Below are 20,597 nucleotides of genomic sequence, written 5' to 3' on the forward strand. Positions count from 1 at the left end.
AAAGACTCTAGAAGAAATGATCTTTCTGGAACCATCAACAGCAATGAGGCATCTAGAAGTTTCTTTCAGATGACTGAAAGTAATTTTAAAAGTAGAAAAAAGTCACAGGAAGTATAACCTGGTACCTGGCAACATACTAAATACCCAATAAATGTTTGTTGAAACAATGAAAGCTTCTTTTTTCTTATTCTCTGTTTCTCGCCAAAGAATTTAAAACCAGAGAACGATAAAAAGACTAACACATTCAGCCCCATGCAGTTATTTTCTCCAAATCACTTGTTTTTAGCACAAAAGGGATAACTACTTGTGATGTATTTTTCCATTATTTTCTTTGTGCAGGAGGCTTTTAAATTAATTTATTCTCTTTCTGCATCAAGTTGTCTTATAATTGAAGATTTGAAGTGTTTGTCTTCCAAAGGTTTGCTGGTGATGTCTTTTTTGCTGTTAACATCTTCTTTGTCTATGTCTGTGATCCCTGACAAATTGCCCATGGAACAGCAACTCAAGCGCATAAATTATGAGACCACATGGGCACTGCTCACATCTATTTCAGTCTAAATGTCTTAGAGGAGAAGTTTTCGTTTTGCAAAGCAAACACAATCAAACCTTGATTAACTAGGATATTTGGGGAATGGAACAGCCTAGATAATTTAATTTTCTGGGTAATTTCCAGTTAACCAGAAATCCATTGATATTTTCAACCGCTGGGGCGGAAAATCTTTATAAAATGTGTTATTCTACTTTCCATTCTTTTCCAGTACAATAGAACATAATGGGAAATTTCTGAGGCCCAATGTGACTGGGGCAAGAATATTGGACTTCAAGGCTGAAGCCCTAAAGTTTCAACCACAGCTTTGCCTCTCACTCAAGCCAGGACCAAACCCTGTGGTTCTCAATGTTCCCTAAAAAGAAAGCACAAACTAATGCACTAGATCTGTCCAACCAAATCTGAAATTTTCCTGGTTCCCAGCATCGGGGCTCATTCCTTTCCATATCATTTGGCTTTAGGGGTAAATGAGACTGTAAGGGAGTTTAGGTTGAGGTTAGTCTCACAGTAAAAGTCAATCCCTTGATTTGTAAATATTTCCACATGCCTTCTATATGTTCAAACTGCGTGTTGATGCTGGTGAAGGAACAAGCAGCATCTGTTCACGAGAACTTGCTTTCCTGTTTCCTGGTTCTTTTTCCTCAAGATAGAATGGGGAGTGAAAAAAAACATGAGATGTGGGGTGAACTGGACCATAACCAAAAGATATTCTACTGTGTGTAGTCTCTAGAAGGCATGTCCTAATGCATCTGTGGAGGTTCCACGGGATGTGGTGGAAAATATACTGGATTTTGGGTCCTGCAAAGGTGAGGCTTTATCCCCACTGAGGCTCTTTCTGGGGTCCCTAACATACTGTCAGCTTATCTATGGAGCGTGGCATGTCTTGATCTCAGCACCATTGACATTGGGGAACAGATAATCATTTGTTGTGGGGCTGTCCTGCCCATCATAAGAGGCTGAGCAGCATCCATGGCCTCCACCCATTAGAAGCCAGTAGCTACCTGCACCCCTCAGTTGTGAAACAAAAATTACTAGAAATTGCCAAAAGTTCCCTGGGTTTCAAAACTGTCCCCAGTTGAAAAACACTGCATTAAAGGTGCTCTTGTTCCCTTTCTTGAGAAGAAGAATACAGGATTGAGCAAATCGAAGCACCATATATTTGATGGCTTCCCTCGGGAAATTCAGATCTAAACTAGTGCTCACCTGGATTTCTTAGCTGCTGTGGCATCCAAGAGGCATCATTTCCTATGCTCTGAGTTATCTGGCAACTAGCATGTTTGCACAGGTAGACCCAAGTTGCTGTGCACAGGTGGAGAGAATGCTTCCTGATGCTAAGTGAAGCTAGTAGGAGGGCAACAGAAGTAAGTACAAGATGTGTGAGGAATCATTCTGACCTTTTCTGCTTTGTGTGAGAAAAATTGAGGTTGATGACATGAAATCAAGGCGATAGGTCTTGATGCACAAGTTGATTTCTCTCTCTCTATTGAGGACTATCAAAGAAAAATGTTTATTTGCATTAGGATGGAGACACACTTTCTAGCATCCCTTCACTTTCTTAGTCCTTAGTACCATCTGATAGCATGTGGTTCATGTATTTGTTTGCTGGCTCATGAGATGACACCCCATGCCTCCCGATAAAAGTGCTTGCAAGTCTTTTTTGCTCCTATATGCTCATATACCTACTACAGACTAAGCAGTCAATAAATATTGAATGAACAAAAAAAGTTTTGTGCAAAATATTCAAAAATATTTTTGAATGAATAAGTTGCTAAATTCTAAAATTGGTAAAGAGAACCTCTCTAGATGCCTTTTTAAATCTCTGATAGTGAGAAAAGTCTTCCATTATCCATTTTAGAATCTTCCTTTTCTTCTCCCTGACTCTCTGTGAACTGTTTTCATTCATTCACTTAGCCAGTGTGCCTGAGCAGGCCCTCTTCCAGCTGGTAAGAACACCAAGAGGAAGACATTATGGGCCCTATCTTCAAAGAGACCCTTGGGGCTATATATATATACCTGTCTTATTTCCTAATTCATTTGGCTCCACTCAACTCAGATCTTTAACAAGAGGAGGGCTTTCTAAGTATGTCTTCCCATCTGTGTGTGTGTGTGTATGTGTGTGTGTGTGTGTGATGCATGTGTGTTTACATATGGGAGGGAGGGGGCCTTAAGGCTGGGCATGTCTAACTGGAACCCTAGCATTGTGGTTTACATCTTAATATAGAAAACACTACCCTGGAGTTTCTATTTACGATGAAGTCAAGAGGGCCAGTTTCTGAATTATACCCTATTACACACTCAAAAGGGAACCAGAGTCCCATTGTGGCCAGCAACAAGGCTGGTTCACCCTGCCTTAGGTGCTGCACATACAAATATCATTGAATTCTTAAAGGAATCCATTCACTCATGCATTTATGCAGAAAAATAATTCATCATTTATGGACTGAAATCACAGTAGACTAATCCAAGGATGATCAATTGTAAAAGCTGTTGAATTTGCTTCTGGAAGTAACAGAGGGAAAGTGAAAACAGACATCTGTCACAGCAGGAGACAAGGTTTCAGACACCACAGAGCAACCCCTTCTGTGTTCACAGACCAAAGATCAACAAGCTGTCACTGAGCGGGAGACTTGGAACTTGCTTTCCATCATTGTTAGTACAGCAAAATCCATTTGCTTCAAATTTAGAAGTATGGAAGCAAGTCTTGCAGCAGAATTGATGGATATGTTTGTGGTTCAGCATGAATCCTTAACCATGCTTTCCTTGTAGACATCATTTTATACTCACCAACCAACCAACCACCAAAACAAACAAACAATAAACATATTTTGCAGCAAAACAAGATGCAGTGATTGTTCCTTTGAGATTGAAAGATTATATGGCCATAATCCTTTGGGTTGGAATGTTAATTATTCAACTATTAATGTTTGACTGAAGAAAATTATCTGAAAAACTTACATCTCTGCTGGTGGTCACCAGTTCTATTGACTTGGAAAAAAGAAGGGGAGAGACCTGTGAGTAACAGAAATTAGAAAAACTAGAGAGACTAGCAATGCATGTACTTTTTTAGAGTAGTGCAGTATTTACCCAAGTGTGTTAGATATTACACTGGTGATATGATGATGATACATAAGTGGCACATGGGTAAAAATAATTTAAATAGTTTTATATTTATTTTAATGCATATTAGAAAAATACACATACCTAGCAAACCAAGCCTGTGATTTCACAGATATTACTTAGAGCAATAGTCTCTTCTTTAAAACAGAGATGATACAAGTAAAAGCATTAAGTAAACAATGTACCTACATGTGGCAAATGGCAAAATGCATTAAGATGCTCTCAAATGACTGAAGTTTGATATAACGGATTAAGTTATTACTATTAGGGTTCATTGAATTAGAAAACAGACTATTAAGATCCACCAATATATCTGCTCCCTCCATATCCCCATTCCCACTTTTTCACCCAATGCCTTGTGTCCCCATTGACTTAAAGTAGACTTCAGGAGATAGACACATAGAAGAATAATATTGTGTTGACCTGTAAAATAAGTCTACTTATTCTTGCAAAGAATATAGGAATTTTCTTTACAAGGAAGTATTGTTTGAATTAAGAATGTTTGAATAGTTATTAAATATCCAAGAACTACTAATTCAAAGGGGATAAGTTTTGGGTTATTGCACTGTGGATAGTGCCCTCATGTGGCTTCAAAGTTTAGCTACATTTAAGAATTTTAAAGCACTTTTCTAAATTATGAACCACAAAATATGACAGATAATGACAAACAGGTATCAAGACTATAGAGGAAAGGAAATAGAATGAGAAAATGTGATCATTTGCCATTACCTAATCTTTGTGTTGAATGGAACAGAATACCAATATGGCGGACAGGATATCTGGTCAACTAGTTAGGAAAAGTCAGATGTCCAGTTTACCCAGGAAACTGTTTGTCATGGTTTTGATTAAAATGTTAACAAATCACACAAGACATTTTCATTGTCAGTTTTATTTTATCAAAACAAAATAATTTAACAATATAAAGAAGGAAATAAATGTCAACAAACTACCAAGAAGCCAATCGTTTCCCTGATTATGAACAATTGATAGGTTTAGTAAGTCTTGAACAGTAGGCTGTATATATAATATATTGAGTTATCCTCTAAGGCCAAGAGTGGCAGAGGCTGACTTTTTCCTCCTGGCTCCTTTTCTTCCAATGGCGAAGTAATGTCTCAAATGTTCCTCTACTTCTCCAGATCAAACTATGTACATTCTCATTAAGTGCCAAGCATGAGTGAAAAGAATCTAGCCCACAAGATTTGCTAGGCCCTGACACCTCTATTTAATGAGTCCTGAAAGATACAGTCAACAAATTGTGCTTAAATATAGGAAAACATAGTGTTTCAAAAGCCAAGGAGTCTCCTTCACAAGAACTGGTGGAATAATAACTGATGTGAAGAAAAATACAAAAGCCATGTTTGCTGCAGTAGTAAAAATACGATCGTCCATAGAGCCAGGCGGGCCATTTTCTCCTCACCATATTAAATTATGTCTGGGGAGTTGAGCAGCAGCACATTCTAATGATGACAGTTTCCATAACTATAAAAATCTGCTGCACCAGGCAAATTTTGTGCAAAATGCAAATTTCTATGCTGGGGAAAAAAATGAATAATGTGATCATTCTAAGTAATAAATGTAAATGCAAGGATATACTTTTTGGCATGAGAATGCAATTTGTTCATCTTTCATGCCAAAGACTGCGGTCACAGTACACTTTTACAAGTCTATTCTTTCCATCTCAGCTTCTGAAGAGGGATTTTAGGAAGGAAATGTTTAACTTGTCTTTATTCACCCAATATGTTATTGGCAGTGTTTTTATTAAAATTCAGAGAACTTCCTTCATCAAAGATTGTACCTAATGAGATGGACAAGCTCTTCACTTCTACCAATGTCCGAATAAACCCAAATGATGCATTAGAACAAGGAGGATTCAGGTCCTCCATCAAGAACAAGGTGACTATACGTATCACTTAACAGCACAGGTTGCCAAGAGTAAGGATGGTTTCTGTAAGCCCTTTTCCTGACACATTGTCAATAAGTGAGGCCTGGGTTGGATGCGTGCAGTTAGAGATGAACCTGGGGGTGAGTCTTGAGTAACATAGACCATGGGACTTGTATACGTTGCCCTGAGAGAACAATAAATTCTTCAAAGTACTCATTAAACCAGGCCATCTCAGCATCCCTGGAGCAATTCCCAATGGAAAGATCTGAGGTACCAGTTTAGAGCCCTACCTGAAAGTATGATGTAAGTTGGCAGCACTGGGCAAAGAGGAGAATCCCTGATCTTTAAACTCTGGTTTGTCTTATTCTAAAGTAGGTTTGTTTTCCCTTAGCCATAGGAGAGTGGGAAACAGCAGGAATTACCAACTGATAAGACTGAAATTTTATTTTCAATAACCCAAACTGGGTCATACGTCACTGATGTCATTCTCGACATGTGTTTCCATGATTACATCCCACTTTAAGAAAACCCATAGGAAAGTTAAGATTTATAAAATCAGAGGTTGTTCATTGCTTTATAAAAGGACTGATTCTTCATTTAAAAAAAAAAAGTTTTTTTACCTTAGCATACCCTTCAACAGAACACTGCTCTAGAGTCATTCAAAATACATTTTGATTTATTTCTTTAAAAATCCATTGAAATACAGCTTTTCAGAAATTCAGTCATATAAAGTACAATACACTTGTAAACATTGTCACCAGTAGCTAAACGACTGGCTGAGACAGGATGGTTTGGCAACCTGCCCGCCTTTGTAAGAGAGACACAGGAAGCTAAAGAGATTAGATCAAAGCTCATGGGAGGCTCATGGAAGGACTGCCCTGGAGCTGTGGCTTGCTGATTTGGGACCAGTGATCCAGTTGACAACTCAACAGTCACTCAGGAGGAAGAATCTGGAAAACAGTTTTCTCCCTGGACCAGTGCCCCCAATGACAAAGTCAATATTTGAGGCCTGGTGGCTCACGGGTTCATCCAGCCTACAGGCATGTTGTCTTAGTTCACATGGTAGTGTTTTGTTTTTTAATGTTTCAATTGTCAGCCATCATTTGTAATGGACTGGGTGATTGCACCCCCAAATCTGGAATTCTGACTCCTATTGAAAAGATTAGATTGAGCTCCCTTGAGCTCACCTTCTTCACAGCAATAATCAGCTGAAGGGGCCTATGCTGCAGATGCCCCTCAGTCTCCACCCAGCAGGACCCATGGTATGATGGTTTCAGAGGACTGGGCACCTCCAGACTACTGAGTCTGCAAAAGAGAACAGTTTCTCTGTTGTCCATGCTCACATCCCAAGAATCAAAGCCTGGGGCCTTGTTTCAGCTTATCCTGTCCAATTCTCTCACTCTCAGTTGGAGAGAACGAGGTGCCGAGAGGGTATGTGTCTTACCCAAGATTTCACAGCTAGTTAAGCCCTCCCCACAAGCTCAGTCATCTTTCCTAGACTGTTACTGGGGCATGGCTAATTCCAAAGGGCGGTTAGACAATCACCATATAATTTTTGTTTGGTTTTAAAAATGCACTAAGTGAATGTCTAACATCCTTTTAACCTTCCTTCTTATGTTTGTCTTGGCTATGCTTGAAATCACTTGGATGTTTAAGAGCCCGTATGAAATGATCACAAACATACGCTAAGCAACTGGGGGAGCTGGTCGCGTGTTGACGTTTTCCATGAATAACCTTAAAATCAGACAATTCACATGAAGATACTTACAATTTGCCCATACTTAGTCACAGGCCAGGATTTATTCATGTGTGAGATGTTTTGCATTGCTGCCTTCCCTTTGAAGTACAAGATGTTATGTGAACACCATGACATCAAAGTTCAGCCAAAAGAGCTCAGCTATAAAGTTTCAACTGGACAAAACTATACCAAAAGCGAGTACAAAATTTTGTTGAAATGCAGCAGTGTAGACCCTTTAAGTTTTTCTTCTCCCATTTAAGGAGAGGGAGAGGAATGCAATAAATCTGAGACTTTGCTCCCTGGGTTGGCTGACGTAGATTTGCTATTTTCTTCTGCACAGGGGTGCACTGGCTTGGAATGCTGGGAAGTTTTATCTCTGCTGTTCTGACTTGCACAATACAGAGGCTGATTTAATTTGACAGCAAAGTAACATCAAGCCCCCAAAATAAAATTACTGAGATGGAAAACAGCGTCAAAACTCCAATTAGTCTTGTATCCTTGAAGCTTCTGGAGGAAATCTAAAAGGCCCCCCTGTCACAATGAGCAGGCATCAATTTAAGCTGCAGAGATGACTAACGTGTAAGCCTCTAATTGAAATTGCTCAGAGCACAATATGACAAAAAGAATCAGAGGAAAATAAGTGAATCTTTCCCCCTAAAAAAATGACTCATTACTCAGAGACTGTTCTATTAACTTTTAACACGACGTTCCTTCATAAGAGCTAGAAAAACCAAGGGTTTTGGAGGTCTCTCCTGAAAAGGTGCCAGGAGCAAAAGCAGTACATGCTTGTGTGGCTGGACCACAGAGAAGCACTGACCATTTGTGCAATGTTTACAAATAATCAGCATTTCACCAGATCAGAGGCATTTTCAAGTATATTTACAACTTCCCCTGAGGAGGCAAGTTATAATGACCAATCTCAGTTTTGTCAATACATCAGGATTTTGTCTCCAGCATGAACAGAAGTTATCTTGATGCCCAACTCAGGGTGCCATCTCTTTTTAAAGCTACCCCAACTATCCCAAGTTTGCTTTCCAGCTTTGAAGCAAACCCTCAGCTCATTAGTGGAGCAGGTGGCTGCCTGTAGTCGCTTGCTCCTAAGGATGTCCTCTATGGCTCTCCTGATGGGTGCCATTTTACTGGAGGCAGGGCTTGGGGACTGATGGGGAAGAGGAAGCTGGCTGAGCCAAGGCACAGTCTCTGTGGGCATTTAGAGCGCTTAGACGTGGGTCCATTGCCACCCTTGCCCTGCCTGGCACCTCGTGAACATGCCCTGGAGACACGCCCAAGGGGGACTGGAAGGACGATGGCTGAGTCTGCAGTTTGGAGTTGGTTGGGTGAGGCTTGGAAAGAACCCCAATGGCTTTCCTGATCTTTAGGTGTTTTTTACACGGGGTTCTGATCTCCTGTCTGCTCAACAACATTTACTTGCAAAGCACCCACAGTCTTTGAGGATAGAAACCTCCTTTCCAGAAGCTTCATATTTCTATAACTAACCGGTCTTCATCATCGCTGCTGGTATCACTAAATTCCACTCGAGTTTGCTTTCTCATCCCTTCCAGACTTCTCTTCTTGATGGTTTTAGAAGGAGCTTCAGGGATTTCTGTGGGCTGTCCTGGGTTCGAAGGAACCACACAATCTGTGATTAATCCAGGAACTTGATATTTTTCATTGTCATCCCCTGAAGGCAGACAGGGAATGACCTTTCCCTCACACCCATACTGGACCCTGGAAGGAAAAATGACCTTGTCTCTCCCTTCTTCTTGGAGTGAATTATTTGATCTTGGCCCTGAGGCTGGTATTTCAAGGTGTGTTTTCCCAGCTGACCCCAATGAAACCAAACCTGAAAGCCTTTGTCCAGAGGAAGGTTCCTCTGGCCAGGCTGGTGGAGACATGCCCTCTAGGGGGGCTCTTCTGTCTGAAGGGCTTTTTGCCCGTGTCTCCCCTGCAGCCTGGCTGTGGCCTTGTGGCTCTGCAGTGGGGAATCCCAGGGTTGCGTGGCCTGCTCTGGCCCCTAGAGAAGAACAAATGGCAGCTGCAGAGGTAGTAACATCATGGGAGGGAGAGCTTCCTTTGGAGTCAAAGGAAAAGGGCTCTTGAGCATTTGAGAAAATGCATGGTTTGGTGTCTACTGAGACTTGCTCCTGGGAAAGAAGCAGCTGAGTCTCAGGCAAACCTACGTCAAGACCTCTGCCAGGTGGTGGACGGCCATCCTTAGCTGGTGCCAAGTGGGAGTCGGACTGCAGGGATAGCCCTGGCAGGGCAGCGGTGTTCTGACAACTGTCGTCATGCTCACCAGTAGAAGGAGAAACATTCTGCAACAAAGTGCAAAGAAAAAGAAACGGGGAGACTAAAGGTTAATTGGTACACGCACACACACACACACAGACAAAACTGGCCAGAAACACGGTCTTTAATGAAAACAAGGTCTTGAGGTCTTAATGACTGTTCACTGTGTGTGAACTTCAATATGATGTCCTCAATAAATTTCCATTAAAACTAATTGATGCATTAGCTTGAGTAAAGCTCATTGTGAAGACAAAACAGGTTGCCGAGATAGTTCTGTGCTTTTATCCGGCTTTATTTAAAACAAAACCACTCAATTAGCCAACCAGCTCTGAGCTTACGATTTTAAGTCGCCATTGTTCATGAGGCGAATGTGTTACTCTCTAGCATTTTCGGTTAAATTTAAGGTTTTTTTTAGATTACTATTTTTCAAAGTGTGGTCGAGACTAAAATTTCAGTTAGTTTCTCAACATACAGCTGCACAATCTGCCAGGGGTGAGGGGGTCACCTGGAGCAGGATTCCTGAGTTATGACAATGCCTCTATTTCATGCAGGAATTATGTACAATCAACCATCAGAAGTCATCCCAATGGCTTCCTTCCATGCAAACTTCTTGGAGGTGGTTATTGACTTTAAGGCCAGAAAATTGCAGTAGTTGACCTGAGCAGAGCTTTGTCCACTGGGCAACAAGAACAAAAGAAGGGGTATAAATCCAGCCACGAGACAAACAGACACACTCAAAATCATAATCCTCACCTCCACAGTTAATTTGTCTATTTCTGTGACATTTCTTGAACTTGTACTAGGAGAGATGGTTCCTGAGTTTTGTCTGAAGTAACTTCTGTTCTTCCCTTCATTTCCACAACAAAGGGGTGATTCCGAGGTGGCACAAGGGGGCTCCCCTTGTTGATGTAGACCTAAAAGAAGGGGGGCACATTTATATACAGCTGAAATTATAAAATAACCAAAGAGTAATTTCCTAGGAGAGTGTCTACACCCTTGTCTCACACGGTTTGTATGAAAATTCATTTTACCTTCATACTTGTTCAAATTAAACATCTCCGCTTCTATAAAAGAAAGAAATGGCAAAATCAACTCCCAAAGTAAAAACAAAACAAAAACTCTAGGGAACTTATATTTTAAAAGATTGTTCATGTGGCTTTTCTGCAGCATGCCATCTTCCTGATCACATTGGTTTAGATTAATTGTAGATTGGCTTGAATGCTCTGCCTGTACAACCAGGTAGAAAGAGTAGAAATTTCACTCTCCATCGCTTTTCATCAGCATCCTAGAGGGTAGACATATTTTTGTCTCAGAGCGTGGACAGCAGAGGCTGAAACTGGTTTTGGCGTGGCCGTCGTTTTGTTGTGGGAATGGTGATTGTTGTGATTTGGGTGTGGGTGCGGAGGGGAAGGCAGAGAAGTGGCATCAACAATATCCACAAAACTGCTTCTCTTTCACTGCCCTTTCCTTACCCTTTACCATCACTGCACCTCCATTTCATAGCCCCAGCTGGGGACACAGGTTAAAAGCACCACAGAATTTCTGAGAGGAGGTTACCTCGTGAGCTGGGATTGGAAAAAGACTTTTAAGTGGCTGTGTCACCAGAGAAGGGGCATTAGATCCACTTTCAAATTTTCTTTTATTGAGATTAAAGTTACACATACATAGAGTTTTAAAAAGTCTAGCCTTTCTACCTGTTAGGAAAAATAGCAACCCCTGCCCACCCAACCGTCTTTTCCCACACTGGAGTCTTTTGATATTTACCCTTCTCACTTATAATAATATGCTTAGAGTGCTCCGTCCTCAGCTTTTTCCATTTGGAACAGAGTTTCCATCAGCACTACACATGCACACACTTCCTGTCCTCCATCCTCCCACAGTTACACAACTGTGGTGCCAGAACTTTACTATTGAGATGAATGTCTGATGTTCGCATTCTTATGTCCAGGAACATGACTGTCAGTGCCGAGCCATGTCGTTTACTTTGATGGATTTGACTTTCTTGCACAACATTGTTTTCCCTAAAGTTAATTATTTTGTTTTTCCTTATGCTTAGCTTTCTATTGACTTATTACTAAAATCACCCTCCAATTCCCAATTATCTAAGGTTTGTATCCATTTCATTTCCTTGGAAATTGCTCTCCTGGAACTTTCTGACATGCTCCACAGGGACTGGTGCTCTCGATGCCCAGCTATGCCCCTGGGACCTCCCATCACCGTCACTGCAGTAATTCTCTTTTCCCCTTTCTAGGCTCCTGCACATCCAGGACCTCCTTTTTCTTGGTATACCCATTCGCTTTCCCAGTGTAAAATCTCCAGGAGCACATGAAATAAAATTGCTTACACTTTGACAGCTTGTCTGAGTGTAACACTCCAAGTTGGAAACCGTTTCCCTTCAGAATTGAAGATGTTGCTCTATTGAATTCCAGTTGTTGAGAAATCTGGAGCCAGTATGATTTATGATTCCAGATCCTTCGGATGAACGTTTTTGTTTTTCCCTTTCTGAAAATTCCTGGGTTCTTTGCTCCCAATGCTGCCATGGCACCAGGTATATTTTCATCCATTTCTGGCACTTAATGGGCCCTTTAAATCTGGAAATCCATGTTTTTCAGTTCTATAAAAATGTGTTATTTTGTTGACATTTTCTTTTCTTCTGTTCTGCCTTTTTTTTTCTCTTTGTAGGTTTGCTCTTATTAGATTATTTGACTCCTAGATGAACATCACTTTTTGTTCTCTTTTCTCTCCTATTTTCTATTTGTCTTTGTCTTTGACTTCCCTCAACTTAAAATTTCAACTCATGCATTTCTATTACTGCTATTATGTTATTTTTAATTTCTAAGAGCCCATTCTTATTGGCCTGTTCCTTTTTTATAACATCTTGTTCTTATTTCATGGATCCAATGTCTTCTTTTATAGCTCTGGCAATATTAAGAATTGCTGCTGTTATTTTTGAAGTTTGCTTCTCCTACATAGTCTTTCTTTCTTTGACATTCCCTTGTTTTGATCTCTTTTTCCTCAAGTACCTCCCAATCTTAAATATCTGCTCATATTTAAGAAATGGGCCCTAAAAGTGAATGGGAGTTCTTTATAGGCACAATTTATCAACCACACGCCTCTCTGTAGGGTGCTGTGGTTGCCCTATTTAAGTGGGAAATCCTGATGTCACATATTTCAATCTTCCACCCGGGATAGCCAGTGTCTACAAGGAAGTTTTCCAATTTCCTGCCAGGATTCTGGAGTCAAAATTGAGGAAGAAGATTGGGAGCTTAATATGTAGTACTAACTATTCGGATAACCCCCCTTGTTTTCACTTTCCTACTGAACTAATCATATGTGCTATTCCCTAGTATTACATATGCTCTTCATCTTCTGCCGAGCTTGGGGAGGATGTTATCAACCTCTATGAAGCTGGGGTAAGGTAGGAATCTGCGGGTCTGTTTCTTAGTTTTTCAACCGATCTTCCTATCTTTTGTCCCTTCCCCCTAAACCCCTCACTCCCACAATGCCATGAATTTCTGAGTTTTTAAGGCTGTCCCCACTGTTAAATCAGGTTTACGTTCTCTTGGGTTTGCTGAGTCACTCACCCCTCAGCCTCTGCACGCCACCTTCCACAAGAAAGGCATTGTTTCTTGTCCTTATGGGCATGTGTGTTACAAACACATTCCTTTACTAACTCCTCCTGGGTTTTTAGAGGCAAGTGGAGGTGATTGCATGTGTTTTATCCTCCATCTTAAACCAAAAGAGCAGGTACACTTCTCTTATCTCAGGAGCTAGGTTACTAGGCTACCAAGTACACTAATCCTGAGCAAATCTACTTTTCTTTTTTTCCTTTGAAATCTTTTTTTTAATTTATTTTTTTAAATACATAAAAACACCAAATAAATGCAAACATTCCTATTTTGACCATTCTGTTCTACATATATAATCAGTAATTCACAATATCATCACATAGTTGCATATCCATAATCACGATCATTTCTTAGAACATAGCAAATCTACTTTTAAAAACCAGAGAAGCACAAAGGCTTTGGAAAGGAAGCAACGGTTCCCCTTCGATGTGATCTTCATTTAAGCCACCAGTGTACCAAGATTGTCTGATGGTACAGAGGCAGGTTTTGACATATGTTTGTATGGCACATATGCCCTGGATCCTGTCCGTGACCCAGGCACCACTCACAGGCTGTGAGGCATCAGGGAGAACAAAACAAGCCTGGCCCTGGCCATTCAGGAGCTTTTTCTTTAATCGGGAAAGAAAAGCAAATACAAGTAAACAGAGAGAATTTCAGATTGAGGGGTGAGGGTGTTGAAGGAAATGAGCAGAGGGTGGGGATATTATAGAGAACGACGACAAATGGAGTATAAGAGAGTAATGGCAAATGGAGACTATTATAGTAAATGGGGAGCATATTACAGAGTAATGGGGAGATGCCTGATGTAGCCAAGGAAGGCCTCTCTGAAAAGGTGACATGTGAACTGAGACCTGCAGGATGAGAAAGAACCAGCACATTCCACACAAAGGAGGAGAAATGCAGAGACCCTGCGGGCTTAAGGAACTGCCCAGGGTAGAAGGAGGGTCGTGAGCAAGGCGGCAGGGGGGAAAATGAAGGTGGGGAAGTCAGCAGGGGGTTAGATCTTATAGGGAGTAGGTAGCCGTGGTAAGAGTTGATATCTTTTTCTACTCTCATTGTGAAGAAACCAAGGAAAAGGTTTCAGCAGGAAGTCTACATTTTTTAAAGACACATCTCATTATTATCTGCAGACTAAATTGGGGGGAGAGGGGGACACAGGCGAGAAAACAAAGTTACTATGGTAGTCTACGGGCCAGAGGAGATGGCTCAGAATAAGGCGTGGAAGCAGAAATGGAGTAAATGGATGGATTCAAGAGATAAATATATTTGTTTTCATTGCACCTGTGAAAAATCACCAAAAAACAATGATGATAAACATAGCCCCAAACACAGACACCTGCTCTAAGTAGATTAAGCTGTGTCCCTCCAGTGACAAAACACCCAGGCAATTCATTCAATTCAATGAAGAGGTAAAACCAATTAGTATAGAGAAAATAATCAGATTGGCCGAATGCCTTTCCAACAGGTTGTGTTTTTAAACTTAAGCAGAAAGGTCATGCACCCATTTGACCAATAAGTTCTGACTCATCTGCGAAAGTGAGGGAAGAAAAGCCGTTGATTTAATTTGCTTTTGACCCTACAGTCTACAGAGAAAAGTGAGTTATCCTCAATAATTGTGAAAAATGCCCAAATAACGTCACTGAAATGTGTTAAACTAATTTGGGTTATTGAGGGAGGATGCTAACTTGCTTTTAAATGAATGGCCCTTTTCAAAAAGTAAGTAGCGTCTTGGTCAAATTTTAAAGCACAGAATGTGTTCCTGTTTAGCTTTTGCCTCTTACTATATGAATCACTTCCTACATCTTCAGAAATTGCAAATTCCTCCGTCTTAATGCAATCTGGGGAAATTCAGCCGCTCTTACGCAATTATGCGAATCTTATTAGAGAGACCAGCTCTCATCACAGCTCTCCGTGCCGTTCTGTTCTTCTCCTGATTAAAGGCTGGGTTTTTAATAATTTTCCTCAGAAAGAACTGCCAAACCACAATGAGGGTAAGAGACTACTTAAAGTGTTGTAGCAATTTTAAATTTAGCCATATCAAGAATGCTATAGGAAACTATAATTAGAAAGAAAATGAAGTGAAGAAACAAAATGAATGAAACTTACAAAATAACCTCAGACATCTTTAATACTAAGCTTTCTTCAGCTCTTTACTTTCTAGGCCTTATTAAAACACTAATAAATGCCTGACTCCAATATCACGATCTGAAAATATGTGTGACTTGATGGGTTTCCTTAGGTTGCTTCAATTCACCAAAACCTCCATTAATTTGGATTCCACAAACGCTGAATTAAAAGGGAGAAAATGGGTTCACAAAGTTGACCTGAGCAAGCTGCAAGTATATAAAACAAGAATAAAGGCGTCATCTCCTGATTGAGATTAAATTATTTTGAAGCATCATTGTCATTAAACGATGCACCACACACTAGCAATTAAATTTGGCCATTATTTAAATAAAGCTGAGCGGGATTCTGCAAGCAATCACTTTGTGGGCAGTTATTTGCTCATTTATTTCAATATTGATTGAGCACTTACTCTGTGCCAGGTGCTATGTTAAATGTAGGGAATTCATTCAGGGATGAACAAAGCAGACATGCCTTCATGGAGACTACAATCTGATGGGGGAGAAATTCAGTGAGCAAATAATTAAGCAAAAAATTCACCAAGCAAATGCACAAATTGTTATGAAGGAGAAAGTATGTGATATTGCATGATGGTCAAACAGGGCCCTGCCTCAAATTATTTGCAGGGAAATGCAACAACAACAAAAAACATACACATACTGTAAAATCACTCCATTGCAGCCATTCTGGCTGGTTTTCTCTCTTATAAGTCTGAACTATCCATTTGTGTAATAACTGATATTTTTTAAGTCCCTATTGCATGCCAGACATTATTCTAAAAATTTTGGACAATAAGTTCATTCGTTTTTGCAATCCTATTGCATTTTTTGTTTATAAAGTCTCTCTAGGAAAAAAAACAATTATGGCCTAAAATGATGGAAGACTCATTGCTCTAAAGAAGCCAGGAGACACAGGACATCAATTCCAATTCAGAACTGTTTAGAAGGCAGTGAGTGGCAGGAGCAGCTCAGGTTTAGCTCTTCAGGTAGGGACTCAACAAAGGACCGGAAAAACAGATACCTAAACTTCTAGTACAGCCTCGAGTATTTCTGTACTATTCTAATGCAAATTTTTGAAAGTTTGCTTCAAAGTAGTCATAAATGAACCCTTTGTTTCCGAAGCCACTTTTCTTAGTGGTTTTCATTGCTTGTCCGTTGTTCTGAGGAAAGCAATCATACAAGAACTCTCCTCCCACAGAAAGTTCTTACCTAGTTTGTGTTTAGTGCAAAGTAGTGTTTAAAATCTTGCTTTAAGCAAAAGTTTAACCATGTCCAGACAACAAGAGCATGCCTCTAAAACAGTGTAAAAAATAGAATTATGAAATCATGTAAGGAAAAAAGAAAATTATTTATTTTAATGCCATTTGAAACCTTAAATGCCCAGACGCTGGAGGCCAGCAAATCTACTTAATGTATCATTATTTTTAAAAAAAAGTTTCTCCTTGCTAAATGAAAATTGTACATGCAGGTCTACTCCTTGGGACATAATTGATGTACCTGAAACAGCTTCTCATCTTTCCTCAAGATTTACATCCTAAAATGAAGGAGAAATTATTCTGTTTCAGCAATTTCGGAGCACTCTGACTTACCTAATAGCTTTGGGGAAAAAATTAATCCTTCTCTATTAATTCTGATGAGAAACGACGTAGGAAGGTCATTAGCTCCTGTCAGAGAAGGATAGGGAAGGCAAAGAGGGAAACAGAGACCTGGAGAGGCCCCTCCCCAACCTGTTTCCTCCAGACACTTCAGGAATACACTGGGAAGAGGATTCGTGTGTGAGAGCCCAGGGAAAGATGGGTTAGTTCGCCTGAGGCCCTGGGGTGAACTAATAAAAGAAATTACTGAAGAAAATTGGAGTGAACAAAGGTAAGTCTACCTTTATTCCAGCAATCTATTCAATCATCATCATACAGTATTTGGGAATTTTATCTTTTAGCTGTGTGTGATCACGAAAAGCTTTCACTTCAGAAACCACCTGTAGTCAACAACCTTCTTTACATTTCTATTGCCGAGATTAAAGTGTTTTAATCACTTTTCTCCTCTCAGATATTTCCTCCAAAACAGATGATGGGAGCTGGTTTGAGGCATTTCAGTAACTTTTTAAAGCATGGTCAAGGACAGAATCCAATCATGTTCCTTCACAAATAAAAACAAAGGCTTATGGAAAAGAGAGAAATACTGAAAACTGCCCAGGAATAAAGTTTTAGTTTCCTGACTCCGTTGCCTTCTGGTTCTTTGCTCTTCCTGTGGCTTCTTCCATGTCCAATTTCCTTTGGCCAAAGGACAGCTGCCATATAGGATAAAGGCCCACTCTCACTCATTTGGGCACGTTCACTCACAGCATCTTCAACGCCCGATTTATAAGTGGGTTCACACCCTCAGGAACAGGGTTTGGGAATGGAACTTTTATGGGGAGGGACATGATTCAATCCCCAACATATAGTCTTTGGAAAGTTTATTTCAAAATTTACTGAGGAAAATATGTTTTGTGGATTTGGTTAAACTAGCAGTTGTCATACGTGGGGGTGCTATCAGCAGGTGATGGGTGGGGGCCAGAGGTGCAGCCAGCCAGCCTACAATGCTCAGGAGAGTCTCCCCAGCAGAGAATCACCTGGTCCTAAGTGGCAAGGGTGTCGAGTTGAGAGAAACCCTGGTTTAAACTGAGGACCATAAATGCTGCAGGGCCAAGGCAGCTGACCCGAATAAGGGAAGCTGAGGTGTGTGAGGTGCGGAGAGTGGAGAAGGGAGAAGTGTGCCCAGCCCAAGACTGCGGCTGCGCAGAGCAGAGGGGCCAGTATGCCAGATCACTGATTTTTCAAGAGAAATGGGAAGTTGAACTTCATGCGTTTTAAAACATCGATAACCAACATATCTGTGGCCTAGATTCAGCCAATGAGAAGCTAGTTTGTGACCCCCTGTTATTAAAAAGCTCAAATACACAGACAATAGTGGCGAAGCTTTAGGCTTCTCCCAGGCTTTGCTCACTCTTTGGTGGAAGAAAATAAAAAAAAAAAAATGTTTATGGTTATGATGTACAGGAAAGTAAACCCACTTTTGATAGTCATCTGGTAGTGTCTGCTATCCTGCAATCACTGGATATTAGATCCAGCAATCACCCTTTGGGGAACCCAGCAAGAATGTTTGCTGCAATGGTTCTGGTGGGGAAAACGACATGAACCAACACGGATGTCCATTGTGGAAAGAGCTGGCTCAATAAATCATGGTATATCCATACTCTAGGATTTTATGCCACTATTAAAATGATGCATACGTACTGGCCTAGAGTTAGGCATGCCCAAGAGACACTGAGAAGAAGCGTTGTGGATTACTGCATGTGGCATGATCCGCTGAAGTGCCTGTCCATGTTTGGATGTATGTGGAAAAGGTGTGCAAGGATATGCACCAACCTAACTCCAGGGGCCTTAGGTGGGAACTGTCAGGCTTTCCTTGAATGTGTCTGTGTCACTTTCTGTGTTGCAATAAACATGGTAATTGCTTTGAAAGACAGATAATTTTCATTGTACAATTCAGACAGGAACTAAGGAGGCAACCCCCTCAGACTGTGCTCAAGGGCACGTAGGGAGTGTCAGGATTCAAATCTATCCCTTCATCCAAGAGTCAGAAGGGACGGCTAAGAGAGGAGGCATGTCCAAACCTAAAGTTTAGTTTCTACAGCAGAGAAAAGTTGAGATTCTCATGAAGGGAAGAGAAAAGTATTTTTTTATCCATCTCAAACCAGATCTACAGTATTTCTGTACAATCCTAATTTTTTTTTTAAGTTTGGCCTCTTCTGGGTAATCATTTTTGAATATCTTTTTCAGAAACCACTTAGTTCTCTGTGGTTCTCATTTCTCTTCTCTCTTTGATGACAGGCAATCAGTTCGAGAACACTTCACTTACCATTTTCTCCAAAAAAAAAAAAAAAAAGAGTGGGAAAGTATGCTTAAAATCTTTTGGTAGATTAAAAGTATAATCACACCCAGACAGTACGAGAATGCCCTAAAGAGAGGATAAAAATTGTGAGGAAGAAAGGAGCCCAAATGAAGGAAAAAATTGTTAATAATTACTTGAATTCTTTAATGCCAAAATTGAATCGTGTGTCTACTTTATGGATCACTACTCTCAAACTTTCCTAACTCTACATGAAAACTGTAGAGAAAAAGTTCAGGCTTTGGAATCGAATTACTGTGTTTAAAGCAATTGCCTCATCACTTCCTAAGATTTACACTCTGGAGAAGGAGGAATTGTTCCAGCAATTCTATAAGCAATATTACTTAACTAGCGGCTTTAGGAAAAGAATATTTCCCTATTAATTCTGACAGGAGAAATAATGGTACAGAGCCATTAGCTCTAGTCAGAGAAGTGGGGAGGGTGTTAGCGGATGAGAAAACCCTGGAGTTTTTCTTTGCCATTTTGTTTCTCCCCGGGAAATACGGTGAGGTGATTTGTGACAGAGAGAAGTGCCAAGGGGGGCTCTGCTCCCCACCTTAACCTCTCCAAGTCCCTTTCATGGCAGACAAGCAGAAGTTGAAAGGCTTAAAAAAAAAATCTAATCTGCTTAATTTCAGAGAATTACATCACTAGCCTCACATAATATTCAGCTAGTCTACCTCTTAAGCACAATTAGGGAAATCTTTTACTGCAGAAAGAAACTGTCAGAGCAGTTCTCTTTGCTTTTCTATTTTTTTTTTCAATGAAAGACAGCTGCTTTGGTAGTTTTAGTCTCAAAGAAATTTTCCCTAAACTATGTTACTAGGGGGAAAATCCAGTTAAAATTTTTTAAGTCACTTAAAAGCTGAGTCATGTACAGAATTCAAAAGAAGAGATTTCAGTGAGAAAGAAAATAAATGAGACAAAGAGGAAGAATCAAAATGCCCTCTCCTCCCATGCGGTGGAATTAAATATAAGTTCATTGTTAATAACTTAAGAAGCTCAAATCTAGTAGCTGAAGTAGTAAACAATGTTGCGAGAGAAGAAAAATTAGAACCTAATTACACAATGTAATGGCAAATACCACAAAGGAGGTGGATTACGAACCATACTTCAGGGACACCTAATCGGGGGGAAATCAGAAGTGACCCCACCGAGGAACCACTAAAATGTCACCTCACACAGCCACCCAAGGAGAGACAGCCACGATGGTGGCGCAGCCTCAACAGGTCTTCCCCCAGAGACATGGTAGAAGGACCCATCAGAGGAGCAGAAAAATATATTTATCAAAACTAGCCACATTCCAGGGTATTTCTCCATCCTAATGCAATTTTCTGAAACT

General features: G+C 40.4%; 1 protein-coding gene across 1 annotated transcript in view; it reads right to left on the reverse strand.

The window, feature by feature from the left end:
- Window positions 1-3,884: 3,884 nt before the first annotated feature.
- Window positions 3,885-20,597, reverse strand: part of ZNF831 (zinc finger protein 831) — an 89,562-nt gene continuing 72,849 nt past the window's right edge. Inside the window, exons 5-6 of the mRNA XM_077112668.1 lie at window positions 10,327-10,487; window positions 3,885-9,599 (exon numbers count right to left, since the gene is read on the reverse strand). Of these exons, the coding sequence (XP_076968783.1) occupies window positions 8,763-9,599; window positions 10,327-10,487 (998 nt within the window). The 3' untranslated portion in view covers window positions 3,885-8,762. The remainder of the gene's footprint in view (window positions 9,600-10,326; window positions 10,488-20,597) is intronic.

This window comes from Tamandua tetradactyla, chromosome 1 (assembly GCF_023851605.1).
Source record: "Tamandua tetradactyla isolate mTamTet1 chromosome 1, mTamTet1.pri, whole genome shotgun sequence".
NCBI lineage: Eukaryota > Metazoa > Chordata > Mammalia > Pilosa > Myrmecophagidae > Tamandua > Tamandua tetradactyla.